General features: G+C 39.6%; 2 protein-coding genes across 2 annotated transcripts; one reads left to right on the forward strand and one right to left on the reverse strand.

Moving 5' to 3' along the window:
• Positions 1 to 206: 206 nt before the first annotated feature.
• LOC105386812 (toll-like receptor 6) lies at positions 207 to 7,240 on the reverse strand. The gene is made up of 3 exons (XM_011557453.3): positions 7,093 to 7,240; positions 2,979 to 3,420; positions 207 to 2,487 (listed from the first exon to the last, which is right to left on the reverse strand). Exons 2-3 carry the CDS (start codon positions 3,356 to 3,358, stop codon positions 633 to 635), a joined length of 2,235 nt encoding a protein of 744 aa, XP_011555755.2. The 5' UTR covers positions 3,359 to 3,420; positions 7,093 to 7,240; the 3' UTR covers positions 207 to 632.
• Positions 7,241 to 7,733: 493 nt separating this feature from the next.
• LOC105382205 (immunoglobulin-binding protein 1b) lies at positions 7,734 to 10,774 on the forward strand. The gene is made up of 7 exons (XM_038112734.2): positions 7,734 to 7,950; positions 8,168 to 8,382; positions 8,550 to 8,670; positions 8,924 to 9,149; positions 9,649 to 9,796; positions 10,079 to 10,160; positions 10,588 to 10,774. The coding sequence occupies exons 1-7, from the start codon at positions 7,825 to 7,827 to the stop codon at positions 10,696 to 10,698; spliced, it is 1,029 nt and encodes a 342-aa protein (XP_037968662.2). The 5' UTR covers positions 7,734 to 7,824; the 3' UTR covers positions 10,699 to 10,774.
• The last annotated feature ends 14,194 nt before the right edge of the window (positions 10,775 to 24,968 follow it).

Raw genomic sequence — 24,968 nt, forward strand, 5'->3', positions numbered from 1 at the left:
TAGAAATACTTATGTGGTAATTATTAGAGAGAAAATTAGAAAAAAACTGTCAGTTGTTTTACCTGAAAGAATCTGACTGTAGGTCACCCTCAGTGTGTGTGTACGTCGTCTCTGCACTATGCGAGCACCCATTGCATGGGCATGGGCAGCTAAACTCATAATAGTAACATCATTGTAAAAGTAGGGAAATAAAACAACTTGTCTCGTACTGTGTAAAATGCACATTTATAGGTTTCACTTATTAAATCTATGATAGAACATAGGCTTTGATTTTACTGCTCGATCAAATTCACATGATAATACATTTTCTATAGACGTGACTAGTAGGGTACAAATATTAATCATAATTACACTTTCACAGAAATACACTTACTTATAGCCATGCTGCCCTAGCGACTCAAATAAGATACTGTTTCAAAACTACATCTAGGTATTTCAGAATAACTTATTAGATTTCGTGATAACAGATATCTAACCAGTAAAATCTTAGCGCATTTTGTACTTCGCTTTGTTTTTTTTTTTATCAGTTTACAATATTACAAAAAATGCCCCTGCAGTCTCTATAATACGTATATACGTATTCTCTCCTGTCTGTCAGTATAAATTCTTACCTACTTGTGTAATTAAATATGCTATCTTTGCTTCCTATTGTTCTCTGTATCATCACAAACTGTTGGTGGCTTTTTCAATATCATTCGGATTGTCAAAATGATTATTGCTAACCCTATTACTAAAGCTAAAATCCCAAGAACTATAGCCGTAGGAGAGTTTGCGAACGTGGACTGGGCGTTGAATAAATCTGCCATCAAAGCGACTGGTCTAAGAATCTTGACTACGGGTTCGCAGCCAGATTCCCGGACATATTTGGCCCAAGTTCTGTTAGCATAGGTTAGCTCTCTTGGCTTGATGAATGGTCGTCGACCTGGTACCGTTCTATTTGCATTTATGGTCAAATTACGAAGTTCATTGTAACGGCAGTACAAGTTCTTCTTTTTCTTGTTACCTTTCACAACGATGTCTTTCTCGGCACTCTTGGCGCCAACCAGTACGTCCAGATCGCCCTTTACCATGTTAGCCCAGTCCCACATCTCAGCAATCTTGCAATCACAGATGAATGGGTTTCCAACAAGGTTCAGAGAATGCAGTTTGGGATTGTGTACGAATACTTGTGGATCTATCGTTGTTAAGTTGTTACTACTCAGGTTTATTTTCTCCAGCTGCTTTAGTGATTCCAAGAACGCTAAGCTTCCTTCTTCTGATTTTAGTTTGTTTCCAGCCAGACTTATTTCTGTGATGTTCTCAGTATTCTTGAAGGCGTCTGGGTTTAATTTTGTAATGTTGCAGTTACTCAGGTCTAAGTTTGTCACTTGGGATAGTTGTTTAGGGAATAACGGTCCAGATTCCGGTATCACCAATGGATTTCCTCCGAGACGAATTTCACGCAAATCCATGTATGTCAAGTTTTTGAAAAATGCATTGGCGTTTAACGGTCGCTTCAGTCCGCAGAATTCCAGTTCCAGTGTAGTTAATTGTGTCAAGTTCCCAAATAAACCGGCTTCCAGGGACAAGAGGTCGTTTCCAGAAAGTACCAGTCTCTTCATTGACGTCATTTTGGAGAAACTGTCTGGACCGATAAAAGATAAGTTACTGTATCCCATATTCAGATACTCCAATTTATCCAGAGGTGCCAGAAGACGGGCAAATACGTTGACAAGGGGGTTGTGTGAGATATCTAGCTCCTGCAGGTTGTCAAAGACATTAAAATTATCTGGAACGCTTCGAAGTCCGCAATTGCTCAGGAACAATTTCTCTAGCTTCGGCAAAGGCTCAATGGCTTCTGATAGGTCTGAAGCAAACAGTGGGTTTCCAGAGAGATAAAGGCTTTTCAACCGAGTTGCATTTGCAAACGCTTCCCCTGATATAGGCCCTTGGATATTACAATTAGACAGGTCCAGCAGTTCTAGATGCACGACGCTGCTGCCCAGTGTCGCCGCGACGTCCAGCTGGCGCAACTCATTGTCCGCCAACACTAGCGTCACCAGGTTTGTGCAATTAGAGAACGTGTCCTCAGATAGGTTCTTGATACCCGATTTCCTCAAGTTCAAGTACTCGAGCCTGACAAGATTGCCGAGCACTTCCGGCCATTCAGTGCCGGCCAGGTAGTTTCCTGCTAGCTCCAAGTTTTTCAAATTGATCAACGCGGAAAACGCATAGTTTGATATGGAGGTTATTTTGCAGTTGTTTAGTTTCAAAGTTTCCAGGCTGGTCAGGATATCGAACGGTCCGGCCTCTATTGTTTTCAGAGGGTTGTAGGACAAGTCCACTGAAGTGAGTGATGTGATGTTGTCGAAGAACTGCGGGTTGATGTCGGACAAGTTGCAGGAGCTGATGTCCAGGTACTGCAGGGTGCCGGACACGAGGAAGGGGCCGCTCACCGCGGTGATGGGGTTGTCCTGGAGCTCCACGTTGAGCAGGCCACGTGAGTCCCTGCAAACACATTACAGCTCGTTAAGCAACATTGTAAACGTAAACATGTAAATGGCGAACTAGCTGGACAGATTCAATTTGCATTCGTTGTGCCGCCATTATCTAATATAGTTGGCATCGCGTTGGCAATTTGTCCTGGCCGGTAACATGGCAAGTTCAAACGCAATTGGAACAATTTTGTCATCAGAGGCATTGTGTGCTGCGAGATGGATGGAGGCGCACAATGGATGGCCGTGGGAAAAAATGAGACATGTGTGTGTGTGAGAGGTAAACAATGAGTCACGGACATTGTCAATGCCAACTGCTGCTTTTCATACACACGGGCACACAACAAAGGTGGTCAGTTTCAATTTGACAGTTTTATATTGCATGATATTCCTACAAAACCTGGTGTGGATTAAGTTTAATTTCATATTTCATAGATTTACTTATCAACATAAGGAGGCTTTTCCCTTCTGTAAAACTCGTAAAGGTAACTAATAAATACTTACAAAAATGCTTCAGGATCCACGTACGAAATATTATTCCCGGACAAGTCGACATCGATCAGATAATCCAATCCGGTGAACCCTTGCCGCTCCACCCGCGTCAGCATGTTGTTGGCGATCTGGAGCCTCCTCATCTTAATGTCACTGGGGAATGGTTTCAGCTCCGTGATGTTATTGCCGTTGAGGTCGAGGATATAGACGCTGTTGCTGATCTCATCGTAGGGGATCTCCGTGAGGTTGCTCTCGGAGCAGTCGGTGACCCAGTTGATGCGGAAGTAGTGGCAGTCGCACTCGTCAGGGCACTCGAGCTCGAAGTTGTCTCCGTTGAAGCCGAGCGCACAGCTGATCGCGAGGGCGAGTACGAGGACCGTAGGGCGAGCCATGATTGTGGAGTAGACGCTTGGAGATGACAGGTCACGCTCCCATAGTCGGGTGGAACCTGGAACTGGAGATTAATGCAAATTAGTTAAGTACATTTTTTTTTTATGAAATTTGTGTAGACGACTCGGCATCGGCAGCCAATTGATAAGAGCGCTAGCTCTAGTGGTTTTGTTATACACTGCCGGGCAATGAAAAAGTTTCACTCACAAAATGCCAACAACAAACGACCCCAATTTTTTCGAAGATTTAATTTAATATTGGAACAAAATATTACCGATTTTAGTTGGTGATATACTGGTGCTCCGTTAAATGTCCTTCAATGATGCAGAAGACGGTACGGCCTTTTCCGTTTAGAAGTAATTTGGTGCTTTTCTCAGTGGAAAGGTTCATTGCCCGTGAGTGTATAAAGTGTTTTTTTGGTCCCGTGTGACTATGAAAAAGTGTTTTTAATGTCCCTCGGTTTCCTACTTTTATAACAAACTACCTTTATTACGTTTTTGATAAGCAGTGTAAGATTATCTATTAACCATTTTAGAGAAGCAAACACAAATATCGCTTACAAATTAAAATATTACAATAAAGAATCGATTACATGTTTATAATTATAGGATGGGCGCTACGAGAGAAAACAATGGTGTGTTGATGTGTTGTAAGACACTATAATCTGCAGATATACAAATTACAAGATAATTAGCACCACCTAGCTCACTCACTATTAGTGCAATAATGTAAGCTGGAAGATTATAAATAGCAAATGTTTTGTTTTGACATTAAGTAACTACCTTATTACTTGAATCATTAACTACTTATGTGCATCAGTTCCAGGATATTACACTAACGTAGCCACTCACGCACCTTAGCTACGAATCTACACAATCCAACGTAAAGGTTAGTTAGACCAATATAATTATGTCTGAAAAAAGATTAAGTAAGTAATACACAAAGAGTAAGTAAAATACAGACACCAGTGATGATCGAACCCGAGACAACCATAAGCTCAGCATCACTATTATCGAAAGTATCAAGTACCTACCTTAGTAAGTCGAGCCGTAGACTGTTATTCTTATGTTTGTTTTGGATGCCCTGCCCAAGACTTCAATATAGGTAAGTACTTATATTTATTCAACAAATGAACCTTTCTGTACGTACTATCTAACAGTGATTATCACTAGTGCCATAATTGCATGAGCTAACCTGTTAGACTGACATTTGCAGTCAATAATACCTGGGCCAAGGTCACTGGGAGTCCACAGCAAACAAAACGTGATGATCTGATATAGTTGATTAACGTAGGGATTATCCGGAACCAAAACAAAATGCTACCAACTGAAATTACGGATGTTAACAGTAAGCTTACAGTAAGCGTTTGACTAGACGAATCACCGGAAAGTCATTATGACACTTGTTATGGACTACCTATCAGGTAGGTAGGTAATAGGAACCTAATCAAAAACATAAAAAAGAACAAGCGATGTTCAGATTTTGACCAGGGAAAAAATAGTATAACCAACACCTGCAGTGTCTTGAGACATTATGGAATGCACGAGGAGAACTAGAAGGTAGGTCATGCCAAAGCTTCCCGAATAATTATCAAATTTATTGTATTTTAGAAAATATTAGACGAGTTACACGGGGCCGTACCTTCAGGATCACAGGACACCGTACCACTAGATACTGTGCTGGTGTAGTCGATCAATTCTGTATGATGAGGATTTATCCCCATGTCCTACTACAGTGGTAAAGACTGAAAAGGTGTAGGTAACCTAACGACAATCTAGGTGAAAAGCCGTTCAAAAACTAGCGTACCGCCTTTAACAATTTTTCTAACTAATGAACTACTTAAACTAAAAAAAACATCTGATAATCAGTGAGTGTTTGCAATCGTAAAAATACAATAGCTTTTCAGGCACTTAAGTCCGTTATTAAACTAACTTGGAGCAGGATAAGAGGAGAAGCTTTGCCAGCTGTTCACACATACAACTGCCAAGTTAACAACTTTGGCTATCGCAATTGCAAATTTATATACACGCAATATCATATCTCTGATATTTTATCGCATCAAATTATATCTTAATATTGCTACTGTTAGATAGGTTTTGCAATAAATAAGTCTAATATAGGTTAATAGCTATAGAACCTATATGAATCGTATGTAACATACTTATTTATTATGTCCTCTTAGCACATTTTTTTAACACGGTGGCGAATCTCATTGAGATCAGCTATGCAGGAGAAGATTATAGTGCCCAAGTAGGTACCTAGTTGTGTGCGCAGTAACTACCAACACAAGAGCACAATTTACTTCACATGATTGTGTCATTAACTTGTCGGACTTCAGCCTTCTATGTCCTAACCAAATCTTGAACCACTAGGTAGATAGGCCTGTTCAGGGATCGAACCCGGATCTCCTGGGGGTTGAAGCAGAGCTTCTACCACGAGACCACAGAGGCGGACCACGTAGGTAGCTCGATCATGAGTCTTATGACAGAATGAATAAGTCTGCTGAATGGCCACTCTACACTCCACGCTAACCGCGTCAAACCGTTCGTAATGGGCATCTTCCTGTGGCCGGTGAGCGAGCTGGAATGTTCCACAGATTACTACAAAGAGGTTCGGGAGACAGCTCATAACTACTAAACGAAGACACCAGCTCCTTGCGTAGAAGAAAAATAGGACCAAATTCAAATCAACATTTTAGATGAGGTACTTAGGTTCTACCTATAAATTATTATATGGAAAGTAGCAGTAGATAGTTAAGTACTTACATACATAATTATGAGTTAGTACTACCTATACCTAAGTCGTATACCTATCGAATTCAAATCCATCCCGATAAGTTCACTTCTTATCATCATCAGCCCGTAATCGTTCACTTCTAGACAAATGCCTCTCCCAAGCAGCCATAATCCTCTGTCTTAAACCTTCCCAATCCAGCCAACACCGGCTACTGGTCTAAGGTCGTCGTCCAACGAGGTGGAGGGCGTCCCAGCCTACCACTTGCCATTTCGCGGTCTCCACTCGTCACTCGTCAACTCGTTGACCCCACCGGTCATCGGTTCTTTGGCATAATATGGCGGGCATCTATCACTACAGTTTGCAAATTTTTTGAGGTAATAAGTAGTTATGTCGGTTAATTATAGGTAAGTAGGTACTTGTGTTGCTTTACGAATTAAGAACCTCACTTCTCATGTGGTCTCCAGAGAAACCCTGAGCATACCTCTTCATATTGCTCGCTAAACGACTAAAATCCAAATAAATGTTCATGTGTGGTAAGTACCTACTTATTCTACACTTCGAACTGCATTTCTCGTATGCATGAGAAGTTATGTTGTTTTATTTACAAAAAAAACCTGCTACGGCAAGCAGCTGACAATAATAACACTTTAAATGACCTACAAAACGTAAGTGACCCTATTTACGAGTATTTGGTAAGTTGTGAAATGTTGATGACCTAGGAGTCCCGGCCCAACTTCAATGCTGACAATGACAATGACTGATGATGGCCACGATCCCCATTCTATGGGGAAACACTTTGATGATGATATGATCGAGGAAGTAATTCTACGTTTCATCAATAAAATTTAACGTTCATAAAAGTTTTTTTTTTTCGCAATCATAGTTAACTTATAAATAGTGCCTACCATGATGGAGGTAGGGGGCAGGTCACAGTTGGCCTGTTATATAGTTAAGCCGGTGCATGCGTACTGTTAACAATGTAGGTAGAGTAAGTACTTACTTGTGTATTTCCGTTGACGTGCACGCGTGGTGAACACCAACTTTAGACTGGCCGCTTCAAAAGGATTGTTTACACAACTTTACAGATCGACCAGCGGTCAGCTTACCACGGCGGGTTTAAGGAACTAAAGATTAAATTAGTTATGTGGTAGGACTCTTTACTATCTTCTTAGACGGTGGCGCTATGAATCGCAGCTGCCGCTGTTAGTAGCATCATCCTACTGTGATTATTGCATTAACGTCTCTTCCTTTGCAATGGATAGTATAATATAGGTAGATTAATTATTTTAATAGATTAGTTGCAGCAGTTATTGCTTATTGTGCATAGTGCTTCATCCAGCAGTTTATTTTTGTGAATGATGATGATGTGATGATCCATAGTAAAGATAGGGATAGCCTATAGGATTACCTACTTGTAACTTAATTATTATTAACTAGTTCTGTAAGTACTAATCTAAATAAACACATAAGTAGGTAAGTATCAATAACTTGGATCCAGCTTGGATCAGTCGAGAGACTCCGCATATAGATAGATCACCTTCTGATCTTCGCCCACACGTTCTGCAGATTCCTTCTTCTTAGTTTGCATCAGCTGTCAGTTTGACGTTACACAGAATATAATAAAATGTCAGTTGACGTTTTATTTGACATTGACAAAAAAGTTGCAATTTGCAAAACAAGATCACAATTTGTTGTTTTTCTGCCGTATTTTCACGGAATTATAAAAATTACTATGGCTGAAAACCTACCCGGGAACTCTAAAGATGAGGAGCCCCTGTCGAAGCTCTTCGATGAGGGCATGAAACTCTATATGAAGCTGGAAGATGAGAAAGAACCAATAAGCAGTGAAGCCGTGCAGGTAACCGTTATAAATATACCCTTTTTGCAATAAATATATTAATAAGATACTTATAATCTCAAAACGACTGTGATTATTAAATCTAGAGTTCATTTAAATAGTAGAAAACCCTAATTAATGCACATAACTGCCAAAAGCCTGCCTGTTTGCTTTACCAGTCAAAATGTTGTGCAAGGTCAATGCAACTCCAAATGAACTGTACCATTTTAAATTCCAGTTAACAATCAAACAAGCCATATCTAAATTCGAGAAGGCGACAAACCTGGTGTCCGTCTCAGGCATGTTCAGCACGAACGAGAGCCTCGAGGAGCTCCCCACGGAGACGCTGCAGTACCTGCTGCTGCCCGTGTTGCTCGGGAAACTCACCCTCAAGCTGTGTGCGCAGGGACTGGCCCGCGTGGAGATCATTAATGTTGCAGAAATTTACTTCAGGTGAGTTATTTAGGAATATCATCACACGTTTTTCCCTTGGGGTTTAAAGTTTTAATGTGGAGGCAGAAGTTGCTATGTGCTAAATAAATTAAGACATCCTCCTCCTTTTGTTGATGCTATAAATAAACTATGCCATGTTTAACAATACAATACTTTGTATTTTACAGAGATTTCCTGCAAAGGTGTAAGGATTATGGGGTAACAGATGTAGAAATACCAGAGCCTACCTGTGCCGATCCTAAAGCACCATGTAAACCCCTCACCGAGCAGGCTAAAATAGCTAATATGGTAAGAAACACAGTCATTCATGATTTTCTACTACTTAATTGTTTCTTTAAAAACATAACTTTTTATCATTCATATTGGTTAGTCTTCTGAATAAGAAGCATATTGCAAAGACAAATCTTTTAATTGCTGTTAGTTCCAATTTATACACATCTTGAGGTCACCCTGTCAATAATTAGATCTTTACATCTCTGTAGAAAAATTGGGAAAAATCACAATTCAATAAAATTATTTTATTATCTATTAAATTATTCAGGTAAATTCACGGGAAGTAAAGATCAAACGCTACAAAGAGATGAAGGAAATAAAGGAGAAACTAGAAAAGTTACGCTACGCCATGACCTCCATAAATGTTGATGATGAAACCAGACGGGAATACTTCACCACGCTTCTCACAAGCCACGTCAATGAGTCCCTAGATGAACTTAATAGTATTGAACAGGAGAAACCAATATTGGAATACATGAGCAAACATGCTGGAGGTAAATAAGCTGATTATTAGTCATCTGACATGACATGAATTCAATCTGGTTCCACAACTCCACACAGATGGGCTAGTATGGGGCGCATTTAAGATGTGACAAAAGTTTTGCTTCGCCGTCACTCTCATCGCGCAGCCTCATGAGTGAGCGCGATGGAGAACTTTTGACACGTATTATTAGCGCCCTGTGCTACAGGGCCAGATCAAACCACTGCTTAATTATCCATTTGTATATTATAAAGCCAGTTTACTGTCAACAACTTATAAATAGGAGTGGTTATTTTGTCTACTGCCATACATACACAAAGTTACTTAATGTCATAATGGTCTATGTTGCCCCAGATATTTTTTCTTTTATTTATTTATTATAAAAACAATAATGCTTAACAGCTAGGCTAACACGCAAATATTGACTTTCACAACAAATACTTTAAAATCTTCGGTTCCGTACATTACTGGTAAGGTCATAAATAAACATTTATTTCTTTATTTCACTCCAGAGCTGAAGCAGCCGAAGCGTCCGGCGCCCCTGAAGCCGGTGATCATCACCCGGGACGCGGTACAGAAGGCAGTCTATGGGCTCGGCTACCCGGCGCTGCCGACGCTCACGATAGAGGAGTTCTACGACCAACGAGTGCGCGAGGGCACGTGAGTGTACTTGCCACTTCTTCTTAGCGTGTCGACCGCTAGTAACACTAGGTGCCCCAAATTAATTTCTATGAAAACCATGCGTGAATTTCTGTTCCTCAGAGGTAATCTGACGGCTGAATGGCGTAGGGACGTAGGGACTTGCGGGGCGCTGATATTAAATTTTGCTTTGATATTGAATTAAATTTTGAGCCTTCAAAGTCGACATAATTGTTTCATAGTCTCTTAATCTTATATATTTTAAAATATTATGATCTCATAACAATAGTTTCCTGTTTCTAGTTTCCCCGGAGCCTGCAAGATCCCTCACGCCACCATACAGGCCGCTGACGACGACCCTGATGAAGCTGAGAAGATACGTAAGGTAACAGTCAACAACTCATCATCAGCCAATAATCATCCACTGCTGGACATACGTCTCTCAAGGAGCGGCACAACACTCGGTCCTCGGCCGTCCTCATCCAGCCACTACCGGCGACCCGCCTAAGGTGTCGGTCCAGCGGGCAGGAGGGCGTCCCACGCTGAGTATGCCTGTTCGTCAACAGTATGCTTTGTAAAATAAAGCATGAGCCCTATTACTAAATATTTCTACAGTTATATGTGGTCCGATTATCTGAGGAACTTCAGTTTAAATGGTTTACACTACGCCGCTTATTCTATGCACTTGTGTCTCTTGTTTAGAATCAATATGGTATCCTAGCTATCCAAATGTTTAGTTCGCACTAGGTAGGTATGTGGGACTATCTCTTTTGTCGACCACACGCAACTTATTATCGTTTTAAATATTTCAGGAGCAGCTTGTGGAGACAGAAGACCCCGAGGAGATCGCCCGACAGAGGAACATGGACGAGTTCAAGGACGACCATCGGCGCGGGTGGGGCAACCGGCATAACCGGAGTTAGGCCTCAGCGAGGGGGGGGGCAGCCGGAGTAGGCCATCTCGGCACCTGAAACGATGCCATACAGGCTTTGTGGCTGTGTAGGCTGTGTCTTTCTTTCTTTTCTTTCTTTTTTCATAAGTACCTTTAGCTCATACTTCGAGCAGCGTAAGGTATAATTTGTTTTGTAATTTGTACGATATTGTAACAATAGATAAAATATGTCTACAACATAATGGTATTAAACTTCTTATGAATTAATCCAACTTTTATTAGAAGGGTTTGCATGACGTCACGTTCTGACGTGAATTACGTCACATCACTCACATCTTATCATATTATGAGTCAGGGGGCCACCCTCTCTCTAAATCGACGAACTCCGAAGTATCGGATCGCTGTGCTAACCACGGCTCTATTTCGTTGTTTATTGCGTGAAAGTTAAGGTTATTTCGTTCGTCGATTTACTTACTGCCAGTTTCAATAACTATCTATCGATCAATCAGCGTGAGTTAAAGTGCTTTTAACTAACTTTCTTCTACAATATCACTTAACTAAGTCCAAAGTCCAATAACGGCAACTTTACGATAAAATCGCAAATACAGTATCAGTTTTTCGAAAGATATCCTATAAGCACAGCAGTCTAAGCGCTAAGACGTTGTACTCGCAAAGCGAGGTGTGCTGGTTCGAGCCCCACTAAGACGCTTTCTTTTTTCATCTTTACTGAACGGTTCTACCTTTTTTGGCATAAGATTTATTTGCCTAATCTCGTATTGCATAGTAACGTTTGGTCAAAGTCTCGTTACGCCGAAAATCGTATGGCATAAATCTCGTTTAGTAAAAAGTTATTTCGCATAACATTGTTTAGCCTAATAATGGTATGGCCAAATCTTGAATAGCCTAATAATGCTATGGCATAGGTTTATTAGGTTTATACAAAGTAATAATATTCGTTTGGCTTTAACTTTGACGGAGCGTCTCCCTACATAGCGCAAACTGGTGCCTTGTATTGTTTCCGCTGTTTGGAAAACGCTCCGCTCCGCTTCGCTGCGCTCCGCTTTGGTTTTGATGAACATGTGCACCTAACACGCTCCTCCTCGCTTTGCTCGTCGTCGCACCTATTTTTAGGTTTCGATCTCATGGGGTTTGTAATAATTATATTGGTCGTTAACTTTCGATTTTTTGATCATACAATATCGTGATTTTCGGGATGTAGGAGAAAAATACCACAATTTGTACATTTACTACATACTTAATATATTATTTATTAAGATAACATTAGGAGAAACAAGATTATACATAGGTATAGACGAACATAAATTTGAGCAAACGAAACTTAGGTGTTTAAAGATTGTGCCTAAAGAGTTTTAGACGAAACGAGCCTTATGCCACATAAGTCTTGGCAAAGTGATGGTTCGGCCAAAAAAGTTTAGACCATACGAGTTATGCGAAATGAGTTTTGGTCAATAAAGATTATGCGAGATGAGCGGAACCCTTACTGAACATAACAAAGAATAAAAATAACATGAACGACTCATTCGAGAATGTCACAAATAGAAAACATCATAAAGTTGAAAGAGATGGCAATGAATCATTCCTCGATATGACTTATCAAAGTCTACCCGAAACTGGCAAATGTCATAGTGATGTTAACACGGAATACCAAGTTGAACTAAAGGAAGTGATAGACAACTTAACAATAAGTGATTGATATATTAAATATGGAAAATACCTTATTAAAGAATAGTCTCACGGACTGTCAAAACAAATTAAAAATCTATAAAACAGTAGGAATCGATAATCTCGGGAATACACCACAAAGAATGACCACTCCCCGTTATAGAAAAATAAAACCGATTCACATGCAAATGGGCTTTCCTAGATCATCACCTAACCAATTAACAAATAATGCTACCAAGAACATCATGTTTCGCACAGAAGATAATGACTGTATAATACCGTACAATAAGTCACCAACAAAAAGTTCTCCTAGTGGGGATAAAAACAGACAAACTGAGACCGCAACGGTATATAAAGCTGAGAATGACGTGGCTACGATCTGTCCACTATCTGACAGCAACATCAATAAGCAAAGGGTACATCTGTTTTCGGATGATGAAGGACGGGGAATGCGGCCCCATTTGCAGAGGCTTCTAGGAGAGGGATTCTTAGTTACGTCTTCTTTGAAACCCAATGCGACTCTCGATAAAATAATGGCGGATTGTAAAGCTATCACTGAAAGCTTCACCAAGGATGACTTTGTTATAATTATAACACGATCAAGTGATAAGAACCCATTGAAACTGCAGTCATTTCTTTTCTATAACTTACATCTACTACAACATACTAATGTCATATTTGGAGAGGTTTGCGAGAGTATGTTTTTAAATGAACGGAGTTTAAATAACTTAATAAAAATTGTTGGCAATAATTTCAGTCACGCATCTTTTGTAAACTTCACTGACACAATTGTAAATAAGTATAATAAACTTAGTAAAAGCAGGGTATTGTTGAGGGAAATTTTAAAAACATGTTACCATTACAAATATTCCATGTATGTTAAATCACCGAACCACACAAGGTCTGATAAAAGCACACAAACATTATCGGATGACATGCAGCGGGAGAAGGCTATAAATGGCCAAAACTCGACGTTGAGCGACACTGAGATAAATCTTTTTCGTAGCACCTGTTAGTAAAGAACAAAACCACACTGTTAACCAACATGTTTCTTATAGAGAAGAGTTTCTGATTTTTCATCAAAATCTTTGTGGAATAGATAATAAGACTGATGAATTGGCAATTTTCTTGAAAGATTCAAACTTAGCACCACATTTTTTATGTATAACTGAACATTTTTTGTACAAAGAATCTATATTACATTTCAATCTTGAAAACTATAACATGGCAACATACAACACTAGACCAAAAAAGAAAAGGGGTGGTTCCCTAATATTAGGAAAACGAGCTGACCCACCCCCTGGCAAGAAGCATAAAGGAAAACATTGCGAGGGTCGTGTGCGAGGGCAGGGAGATAAAAATGTTCTGGCTGAGGGCACACATTGGAACTGCCGGGAACGAAAGAGCCGATGAGCTCGCCAAAACGGCAGCTCTACAAAGCACCTCCCACGACTATGACAAAGTCCCCCTGTCCTATGTCAGGAAAAAGATCAGAGAGGAATCGGTCCGGAAATGGCAAGACCGATATGCGACATCCAGTACAGGAGCAGTCACGCGTAAATTCTTACCGGATGTCAACCAAGCTTACCGGATTACGCGAAGTGCCAAACTGACCCCTGCTCACGTACAAATGCTGACTGGACATGGGGGGATAGGAGAGTATTTGTACAGATTTAAACTCAAAGAAAGCCCAGAATGTGAATGCGACCCCAACATCATTGAATCGGTCTGGCATATAATTCTCGACTGCCCCCGTTTCCTTGCTGCAAGACAAGATCTGGAGACATTGATAGACAGGAATTTGGTGGAGTCAGAATTAAAAGATATTCTGGCAGACACCAAGCATAGACCTCATTTTCTATCTTATTCAGATCGTGTCTTCAGAGTAGCAGCCAGGAGAAACAGCACCATACCCCGCCCCGACCCGCAATCAATACCAGTATATCAAGCCTCAGTCACAACCATCACAGCACCACCACAAGCAACTCCTAAAGAAACAGCAACACATCAGCTGTTGGATTGTGGAGAAAAAGGAGAAGCTAGACTAAGACTCCGAAGCGTGGCTCTGTTCATGGACGGAAGCAGTGAAAGACTCGGCATCAGCTTCTGTATCTCAGGGGCGCGAAAGAGCGTGGCCATATCACCCGGCCTAGCCTCTCTCCTAAATGGGAGCACATCGAAGGCTACCATGAAGCGTAAAGCCTACGACGCATTGCCAGTAACCCTAGTGGGAAATCAGCCCTGCAGACTAGTGCGATGGCGTAACAAGACCATCGCACTATTCGAGTGGGCCGACGACACCCCGTTCGTTCAGGCATGCTCATGGCTCAGTAAGCTTGGAGAGATAGCGCTAGACAGTAACGTCCCCAGGATAATAAGCGTAGACGCAATGGTGATCGAGTATAGGAAAGGCGAAATTGTTGACCAGCTGGGTTGCCTAAAAGCCTCAAAACATCATGAAATAGTGGTGTACGAGGACAGAGGCGAAGATCTAAGCTTTCTCAAAGGTCATATACTTGCGAGGGGCATTGACAACTGCCACCAACAAGTCGAATACTTGGTCACCGGATCTGAACGCCTACAGGAGAGGATGACCGCTGGGGCTGTCGCCGCTTCAGAACAACGGAACATGGAAAGGAGGATGCACAATTTAACATCGCAAGGGCGTGTCCAAGGGTTCCTCCAGGCTTTTAAAGCAGCTGCCTCAAGCCTTATAGGAAAACCACAGAGGACACCCGAGAGGCGCCAAATCTCCAGAGAACCTAAAACTGGAAAAAGGCTTGCCCAGAGGAAAATTACTCGAGCGGATATGGGCCAGGTGGTCCCACCGAAGCTGAAAACAGCTACCACCTCAAACGACCATCTAGAGAATGCCGCCATCGAATTTATGGCAATTACAACCGGACCAGGAGGCCGAAGCCTGCATATACGATAACAGTAGTTGCCAAGTCCTCAGAGGCAAAATGACTGGAGCGTATATGGCGGCTTATAGCGAGGAATGCGGATTCGTGCCCTGGGAACGCAACATCCCGAAACTCACTCTCCCACACAACAACCAAATGGTGGTCGTAGCTCAGTGTACCAGGATTATGCTAGAGGACAAAATCCTAGCAAAAGCGGAAACCATTAACGCTACCTGGAATAGCTGGACGATGCCCACCATCGCTTGGGTGAACGGGGTACCTGGATGTGGGAAGACAACCTGGGTGGTAAATAACTTCGATGTGAGCAAAGACACCATTATCACCACGACAACTGAGGCGGCCGTCGATATACGAAACAGGCTAGCGCATAGGATCGGGGACATGGTTAGAACTAGGGTACGTACGATGGCATCAGTCCTAGTAAACGGCTTTAGAGAACATGTCGGATGCCAACGCCTGATAATTGACGAGGCCCTGATGAACCATTTCGGGGCAATCGTAATTGCCGCCCGCCTGTCCCGTGCCAGTGATATTGCTCTAATCGGAGACATCAACCAGCTACCGTACATAGACAGAGAGAACCTATTCGAACTAAGGTACAGTCGCCCAACACTGGTAGCAAACATCACCCAGGAGCTGTTGTGCTCATACAGAAACCCCATGGATGTTGCATACGCCCTAAGAGAAGTATACTCAGGCATATACGCAGCCACAACGCGTATCCAATCCCTGCAGCTGAAAAGGTTTACAGACGCAGCAATTCCAAAATCCCAAACCAACACTCTATTCCTGACGCATACACAGGAAGAAAAAGAGACCCTGACCAGCCAAGGGTTTGGAGAAGGAACGGGATCACGCGTCTTAACCATACACGAAGCACAGGGATTGACGTACGAATCCGTCATTATCATAAAAACAAAAGATAAAATAAAGTTGCACGATAGCATACCTCACGCAGTAGTGGCGCTGTCGAGGCACACCTCCGCCTGCACCTACTATGCGGATGACACCGAGGACGCTATCGGCAACCTCGCTAAAACGGCAATAACAGCACCGAAGAAACGGATCCTCGAGTACAACCTAAAGATGGCAATAAAAAATCGGGACAAAGAGGTCGTTGCCCAGCAATCAAGGCTTTTGGCAACGCAAAATGGAGCGGAATAGGAGAATTTTGATTTTAATTTTATATTGACGGCCAAACCGTATTGCATGTATTTTATAGTTTTGTTATGTATAGTATATAGCATGTATTGTATAGTTTTGATATGTAGGTATTGTATAGTATATCATGAATTAATATTATCTGTATAAGAACTAACCAATAAAATTAAGATAGTTTTAAGAACACTGTCACACATTAACACCAGGCAAAACAACAGCGATGACAAAAGGAGTGTGTGGCCACTGACAGGCGTCTGTTAAGTTCTCTGAAGACAGCTGACACTGGCCCTACCCTTCAAATGTTTGTTGCCATTATAATTGTAAGTGTGACTGTGTGAAACAAAGAAAAAAAAAAAAAAAAAAAAAAAAAACAAGAAATGCACAACTGGGGGTTTTTAGTCGGTTAAAGGCCGACACTACCTGGGTCCCCTTCCCAGGTGTCTGTGTAGATTTTCCTCCAGGAGTGCAAAAAAAAAAAAAAAATTATTAATAATATATAGGTATATCTATATAAAAGATAAAATATATATATTATAAGCTTCCACATTGAGTAGTGAGTAGTTAAAAGATGAAGACAAAAAACAACCAAACTCTCACAATATATTGATCTCTCAAAAAGGCACGGACATAAAGTCTGTGGAGTGATAATAAAATCTTAAAAAAAAAAAAAAAAAAAAAAAAAATATTAGGAAAAGTAGGTAGAGAAGTTAAGGAATTAGCAATCTGTAAAAAGTTGTATAAAATAGAATGTTTCGAAATATGTGGAATTAAAGACAAGGCTACTAATATTAATATTTGTTGTTGTTACAGAAATCCAAAAGTTAATAATTTTGATATGTTTCTGGAGAAATTAGAGTCCTTATTAGAACACTTCTTTAACAAAAGATGTATAATTGGTGGTGATTTTAACGTGAATATTTTAGAGGATACTGATCAAAAGAGGGCTTTCCTTAATTTGCTAGAGTGCTACAATTTTCGTTGCTTGATAAATTGTGCTACTTATATAAGGAATGATACGGAATCGGGCCTTGACAACTTTATAACTAACATACCAGAATCAGATGTACAAAAAGTTCATGTGGACCAAAACGGGCTTGGAGACGGACACGCTGGTATGTTTTGTTCTTTCAGACTAGAGAGCTCGGTTAAGGTTAAAGTGGGAAGCTATACCAATGTCGCGAGAAGAATTTTTTGTGATAGCGCCAAAAACTTATTTAGGATAGAAATACTAAGACCAAATTTTAACATTATGGGTATAAATGATTTCCTGTCAAAATTCACACAAGCATTCCAAAAATGCTATCCTAAGGTAATAAAAAGAATTAGAGCACGGGGAAATACTGGATTAAAATGGGTAACTAAAGGTATAAGAGTGTCCAGCAAAATGAAAAGAGTACTAAATACGGTAAAGACGAAAAACAATAACCAAAGTGTCGTTTACAAAAAGAAATATTTACAAATATACAACCGAGTCTTAAGGCAAGCAAAAAGAATTTCGGCAACAAGAGAGATTGAAAAAGCAAAAAATTCTAATAAAGCCATTTGGAAGGTAGTCAACAAACATAGGAATAAACTTTTAAGCAAATCACGAGAAAACATAAAATTAAAGGTCGACCAGAAGATAATAGTCAATCCTAAAGAGATAGCAGATATTTTTTCTAAAGAATTTAACAAAAATGATGTAGCAACGTGGCCTGAATCGGATACGGCATTAAACTTCCTAGAACAGAGTACAGAAAGAACACAGGCAGAAATAAAAGTAAGACTAACCACGCCAAATGAAATAGCCAAGATTGTTAAGAAAATGGAAAGTAAAACTTCGTGTGGTTATGACGAAGTTCCTATAACAATAATAAAAGAAAATTTAGATATATTAGCAACACCGCTCTGTAATTTTTATAATAACTGCTTGCAAAATAAAATCTTCCCAGAACAACTTAAAATTGCCAGAGTATTACCCATTTACAAAAAGGGATCTCGAATGGATCCCAAAAAATATAGACCTATATCTCTTCTACCGACATTATCTAAAATACTGGAAAAAGTTATTAAACAGCAATTATTGGTGCACTTAAATTGCAACAAGATAATTAGTAACAAACAATTTGGCTACCAAAAAAGTATAGGCACTATTGATGCAATCGATCTGTTGATAGATGACATAGTAACAAAGCTCAACCAAAAACTGAGAGTAGCCGGTATATTTCTTGATCTGAGTGCTGCATTTGACATGGTGGATCACTCAATCTTACTAAAAAAACTCGATCATTACGGAGTTAGAGGAGATTTTTTAGAAATACTCACCTCTTATCTAGCAAATAGGAAACAATTCGTTGAAATAGTGTGCGTAAATAACAACAGTGAACTAACACAAACATCTAGTTTACAGAAAATAGAAAGAGGTGTACCCCAAGGTTCTATTTTGGGGCCAGTTCTGTTTATCATCTTCACAAATGACCTGATCACTTATACCGAAAAGCATCTGCCCAATGTACATTTAGTGGTATTTGCGGATGACACAAATGCCGTTGTTAATTCTGATGATATAGCTTTACTAAGTGAAAGAGCTCAACAAGCTTTAATACTATTTAATCACTGGTTTAAGTGCAACAATTTAAAATTAAATACAACAAAAACGAATGTTATGCTATTTAAATCCACTTCTAGAAATAATGAAATAATAGACAAAAACATTGACGGTGATCAAATTGCGCCAGTAAAATCTGTAAAGTTTCTAGGAATACACATAGATGACAAATTAAACTGGAAAGATGAATTGCAGTCTGTAGAAATACGGTGAGCTCAGCATGTTTTGCCTTACGCACTCTTCGTTATGAAATTGACATGACTAACCTTAAACAAGTATACTACGCACTTGTGGAGTCCAAATTACGCTATAGTATTAGATTTTGGGGAAATGGTTTTGAAGGCAACATAAATAAAGCGTTCGTCGTGCAGAAAAGGGCAATAAGAACGATGGTTAGGATATCCCAACAACATTCATGTCGAGACTACTTCCAAAAACTCGAACTTCTTACAGTACCATGTCTTTTTATACTAGTCATAACCACCGACCTAGTAAAAAAACTGCATGGCCTGGAAACAGAAACAGAGAGAAAGGAAAGGTTAATGACCCGAAGGAAATACCTCAAAATTGACATATGTCCAAGACTCAATGTTGTAAAATACTCACCTCGGTATCAGGCGCCTCACATCTACAATCACCTGCCAATTGCATTCAGAGAGATAACCTCCTACAGAATATTCAAGAGTAAATTGAAATCATTTTTGATAAAGAAGTGTTATTATTCGATAGATGAGTTTATAAATGACAAGTACCTAAATGAACTGTGATAATTTTATATACATTTATTTATTTATTTATTTTCTCTAATTTAATATTTCCATTTCATAATTTTTAATTCAATTTTAATGTGATGTAAGTAATAGTTAATTATGCTTCTATTTGATATGTGAATATGTAATTGATTTGTAATAGAATGTTTAATTTTAAGATTTAGATTTAATATTAAATTTCAAATACAATGTAAATTGTTACTGAATAAATACAATACGATAGCTGACGGTAAGGGTCAACGCTTACTTTCGGCATCGGCAGGCATCAGAAAATATCATAATACATTAACTTCATGGAAATAAAGTTGATTTTTCTATGATAATATGGACACTAACAAAAATACCGCTTCAGCATGAATCATGGAAATTTCTACTTTATTACACGATGTTAATGTATACCTGCCGATGCCGATAATGGGCGCCGACCCTTACTTTCATACGATTTAGGGCGAATTCGTCCAAACATCATCTTACACGAGAATAACTATACCGGAATAAAATTTATACGCGAGTAAATATCTAGGATAAGTACATTTGCATTCTACCTAGTTATAACATGATTAATTGAATGAACGAGGAACGAAACTGTAATGCAACTAAAATAAAAATAGTTGCGTTTCAAAGCATGCAATAGAAATGACATGCCAACTTAGTTTGAATGGATTATAATAGTATGAAATTGTTTATGTTTTAATATTTTATTCGCTGTTGTTATTTTGAGAATTTGCCTATTAACTTACTTTTGTTTATGTTTTGACAGATGTGCTTATATGTCATTATGACGGTTTTCTAATCAGCTGATGTGCCGCCGCCATTACAAAATTACTCTCGGATAAGCTCGTTACACGGTCAATTTTGGCGGTATAACATTTTATTCTTGGGATAAGCTACTTATCTTGGTTTCGGGTTTGGTAGAATGCAAAATCGGCTTACTCGCGAGTAACTGCTAGTTTACACGTGAGTAAAAAGTTACTCGACGTTGGTCGAATCCACCCTTAGACAGAATGCAACTTTTTATGTGACAGTCGTATTATGATATTAACTATCAATATAGACCGTTTCACCGGATAATAATTGATCTTTCAAAACCCTTATTGCATAGGACTATCGTTGGATTTTGTCTGTTTAAGTCATGTTATTTGATGAAACGGGGTTCCGCTCATCTCGCATAATCTTTATTGACCAAAACTCATTTCGCATAACTCGTATGGTCTAAACTTTTTTGGCCGAACCATCACTTTGCCAAGACTTATGTGGCATAAGGCTCGTTTCGTCTAAAACTCTTTAGGCACAATCTTTAAACACCTAAGTTTCGTTTGCTCAAATTTATGTTCGTCTATACCTATGTATAATCTTGTTTCTCCTAATGTTATCTTAATAAATAATATATTAAGTATGTAGTAAATGTACAAATTGTGGTATTTTTCTCCTACATCCCGAAAATCACGATATTGTATGATCAAAAAATCGAAAGTTAACGACCAATATAATTATTACAAACCCCATGAGATCGAAACCTAAAAATAGGTGCGACGACGAGCAAAGCGAGGAGGAGCGTGTTAGGTGCACATGTTCATCAAAACCAAAGCGGAGCGCAGCGAAGCGGAGCGGAGCGTTTTCCAAACAGCGGAAACAATACAAGGCACCAGTTTGCGCTATGTAGGGAGACGCTCCGTCAAAGTTAAAGCCAAACGAATATTATTACTTTGTATAAACCTAATAAACCTATGCCATAGCATTATTAGGCTATTCAAGATTTGGCCATACCATTATTAGGCTAAACAATGTTATGCGAAATAACTTTTTACTAAACGAGATTTATGCCATACGATTTTCGGCGTAACGAGACTTTGACCAAACGTTACTATGCAATACGAGATTAGGCAAATAAATCTTATGCCAAAAAAGGTAGAACCGATGAAACGCTCTATTGAAACTGGCAGTTAGAGAGTGATCCTTCGGACTCGTAGTAGATAGGTACCTACACCTATGACGCTAGATTTTATCATTCTTATCAATCGTTCCACAATACCTAATAGGGTACAATATGATGCTCTATTTCATTGAAGTATACTGACAACTTGGTGGCGTGGTGGTTATCAGCGAGTTCGCCGCATTGTCAATAAGGTAGAGATGTGGGTTCAAATCTTACCGATGTAGCCTAACATAATACTCAATACTCATGTATCATGTACCATGTTGCAAGAGTGGTATAGCTAGTAAGCTGAATCTGAATAGTGACTGCGAGGGTCATCCCTAAACAATTTTTGAAAACTCTTTTTTTTGTTCTATAAATCTTAAAAGGTCATGTGACCAACAAAGTTTATAGTGGATAAATTTTATTCCCAAATAAACATTTTATTATTATAAGGAGAAGCAAATGTTCAGAATGACCCCCAGCCGGAGTCACCCAGTCTCGGTTTACTAAACCCTTGTCAATAACATGTAGATACTGTAGCGACATCTATCTTCGATATGCGCAAGCCCAGAAGTGAAGATATTACCTATAGATCCTGCGAAGAGATACCGAAGGCTACCGACAGATGGCATGGAAGCGACCTGCTGTGCATTTCTACATCGCGGTATTAAAGTATTTTAGCTAGCTGCAACATATAGTGGTTCCCGACAAGTATTAACAACAAAAAACGCTGCGACAACGACAACTTCTATTACCGAGTATTTTGATATGACTACTTTCAAGAGCATTGTTCAACTACTTGAAGAAAACGGTTTTCAACAAGTCGGATATAGAGGCAGTCATTTAAAGATGCATAACCCGGCAACTAATCGTACAACTGTGGTACCGAGGAACCACAAACGGTTGGGAAAAGGGCTACAAAATAGTATTCTGAAACAAGCTGGATTAAGTAGAAGTACTTAGTAGAGAAAATAATTTACATACATACATACATATGCACTCACGACTGTAATCCCCGAATGGGTAGTCAGAGGTTTGTCTACGGAGGTGGCTCACAAGCGAGCCACCTCCCTTTCGCAGCACATTTGTACTCACGTGATAACCATATCGCTGTTTTGGGATAAGTACAATGCACTTAGGATACACATGTAGAGAATACTTTATACTATCAATATCGATGAATATCGACTTAGAAGAAATAATATTCATAATCATGGACAAATGAATATTACTACATATAATAACGTATACTATAATAAGTATGTTTAATTTTATGTTATTTCTAGATTCCAGGCACCAGGGATAAAGAGGTCATCATCAATTCCTCTAACTCCACGAGGAGCATAGGGCCTCCACAGTTCTTCTCCAGACGTTCCTGTCCTGGGCTCTTTCTTTGGCTTCGTCCCAGGAGATTCCGACGGCATTGAGGTCGCTGAGAATGGATCGCCTCCAAGTTATTGCAGGTCGCCCTTTGCGCCGTCTGCCCTGCGGCGGATTCCAATCTAACGCCATTTTGGCGATATTCCCCTCTGGTCAGTGGTAAGGCAGTGTCCAATCCAACTCCACTTTCTTCTGAGAATCTCTTTATTTATGGGTTCCTGTCGCGTTTCCTTCCAGAGGTCTTCATTGGATATTGTGTCAGACCAGAACACTCGCAGAATTTGCCGCAGATGTTTATTGACGCAAACTTGTACAGTGCCACAAACTTATCTGTTCCGGTGACAGCTCACATAAATGTTTAATATTTCTTAATTCTATAAAATTTTAAGTTTGCTCGTATTGTTAATTCGCTCTTGCGGTGTTAATAAACCCATCTAATCTTTTACAATATACAATTCATAAGTAAATAATGAGATATGGATCAATTTAGTTCGCTCTCACCGAAACAGATAAGTTTGTCGCACTTTAACTTAGTGGAGATTGATTTGGTCACTTTCCACGTCTCGCAACCAAACAGTAGGACTGATTTGACATTGCTGACAAATATACGGAGCTTGAGGTCTCGTGATATGATGTTTGACCGCCATATCGGTGTCAGCTGGGTAAATGCGCCTTTTGCCTTTTTAATCCTCCCATCCACATTGTCATCTGTTCCGCCAGTAGGTCCTAAAAATTGGAATTAGCATTTGACAAGGGGGATGGCCTTGGCAGTTTTTGGAAGAACGCTTTCAAACGGAAGTTATGATTTTTAATCGACTGGCGGGGCTAGTGGTGCGTATATATATAAGCGCCTTAAGTACTTGTACCTCAGTTCGAAACCCCTGTAATCGGTGTAAAACTTTAGACTGGAACCGCCTTATCCTTATATATTATGGATATCCGTGTTGCACAACTAATGAAGGTTTTCCAGTAGGTATATACACAGACGAGCGTTCGGGAAGTTCACTAGTAAATAAAAATCCGACTTCAAAAAAACACTAAAAAGTAATAAATAATTTAAGGTTTAGATTAGACCAATCCTAGGTGACAGTACAGTACAAATGTATGTAAGCAGGTACTGTTCTTTTTTGATGTTGGTGCGGTGACAAAGTAATGTTAAAATTCTGAAAAAAAATGGGACCACCCCTGAGCTTAATCCAATACATCAAAAAAAGAATTTTCAAAATCGGTCCATAAATGGCTAAGTAATCGACAAACATACATATACAGACGAATTGAGAACCTCCTCCTTTTTTCGAAGTCGGTTAAAATATCTATGCACTTACACTATTTTATAAGGAGCTAAGTAGGTACTTCTACGCGTATACCTGTTGATAGAAATCACATAGTTTTGTGGTTAACAAACAGATAAACTTTTCCTTCTCCCCATCTATAGCCACACCAACTAGAACTCGATTGCAATCACATCCATCCGTTTCCGCTTTGAAATGAAGCCTAGGCTGTATCTAGCATCTAGATAGATCTGAGCCGTAAAAGGCAACTCGCTCCAGAACTTTCTGCACCACATTCGTGTTGACTTTTCGGTAGGTATACCTTTATACCTGGTCAAGTATCCACTGCAGAACATATACGCTCATAAGCAATGAAAAAGTCCCAGTGACAGTGGTACCAAATTACTCCTAAACAGAAAAGACTAGCTTAATGACGCCGTCTGCAATAATGAAGTAAGTACCTACTAAATGCACAGCGCACCAGAATATTAGGTAAGTAAGTACCAACTACCAACTAAAAAACTTACTACTCGTATTTTGATAGAATCCTAAATTATATGTTTAAAAAAATTAGTATTTGGTGTCGCTATTTTGAAAGTCGAACATT

The sequence above is a fragment of the Plutella xylostella genome, chromosome 5, assembly GCF_932276165.1.
Source record: "Plutella xylostella chromosome 5, ilPluXylo3.1, whole genome shotgun sequence".
Lineage (NCBI taxonomy): Eukaryota > Metazoa > Arthropoda > Insecta > Lepidoptera > Plutellidae > Plutella > Plutella xylostella.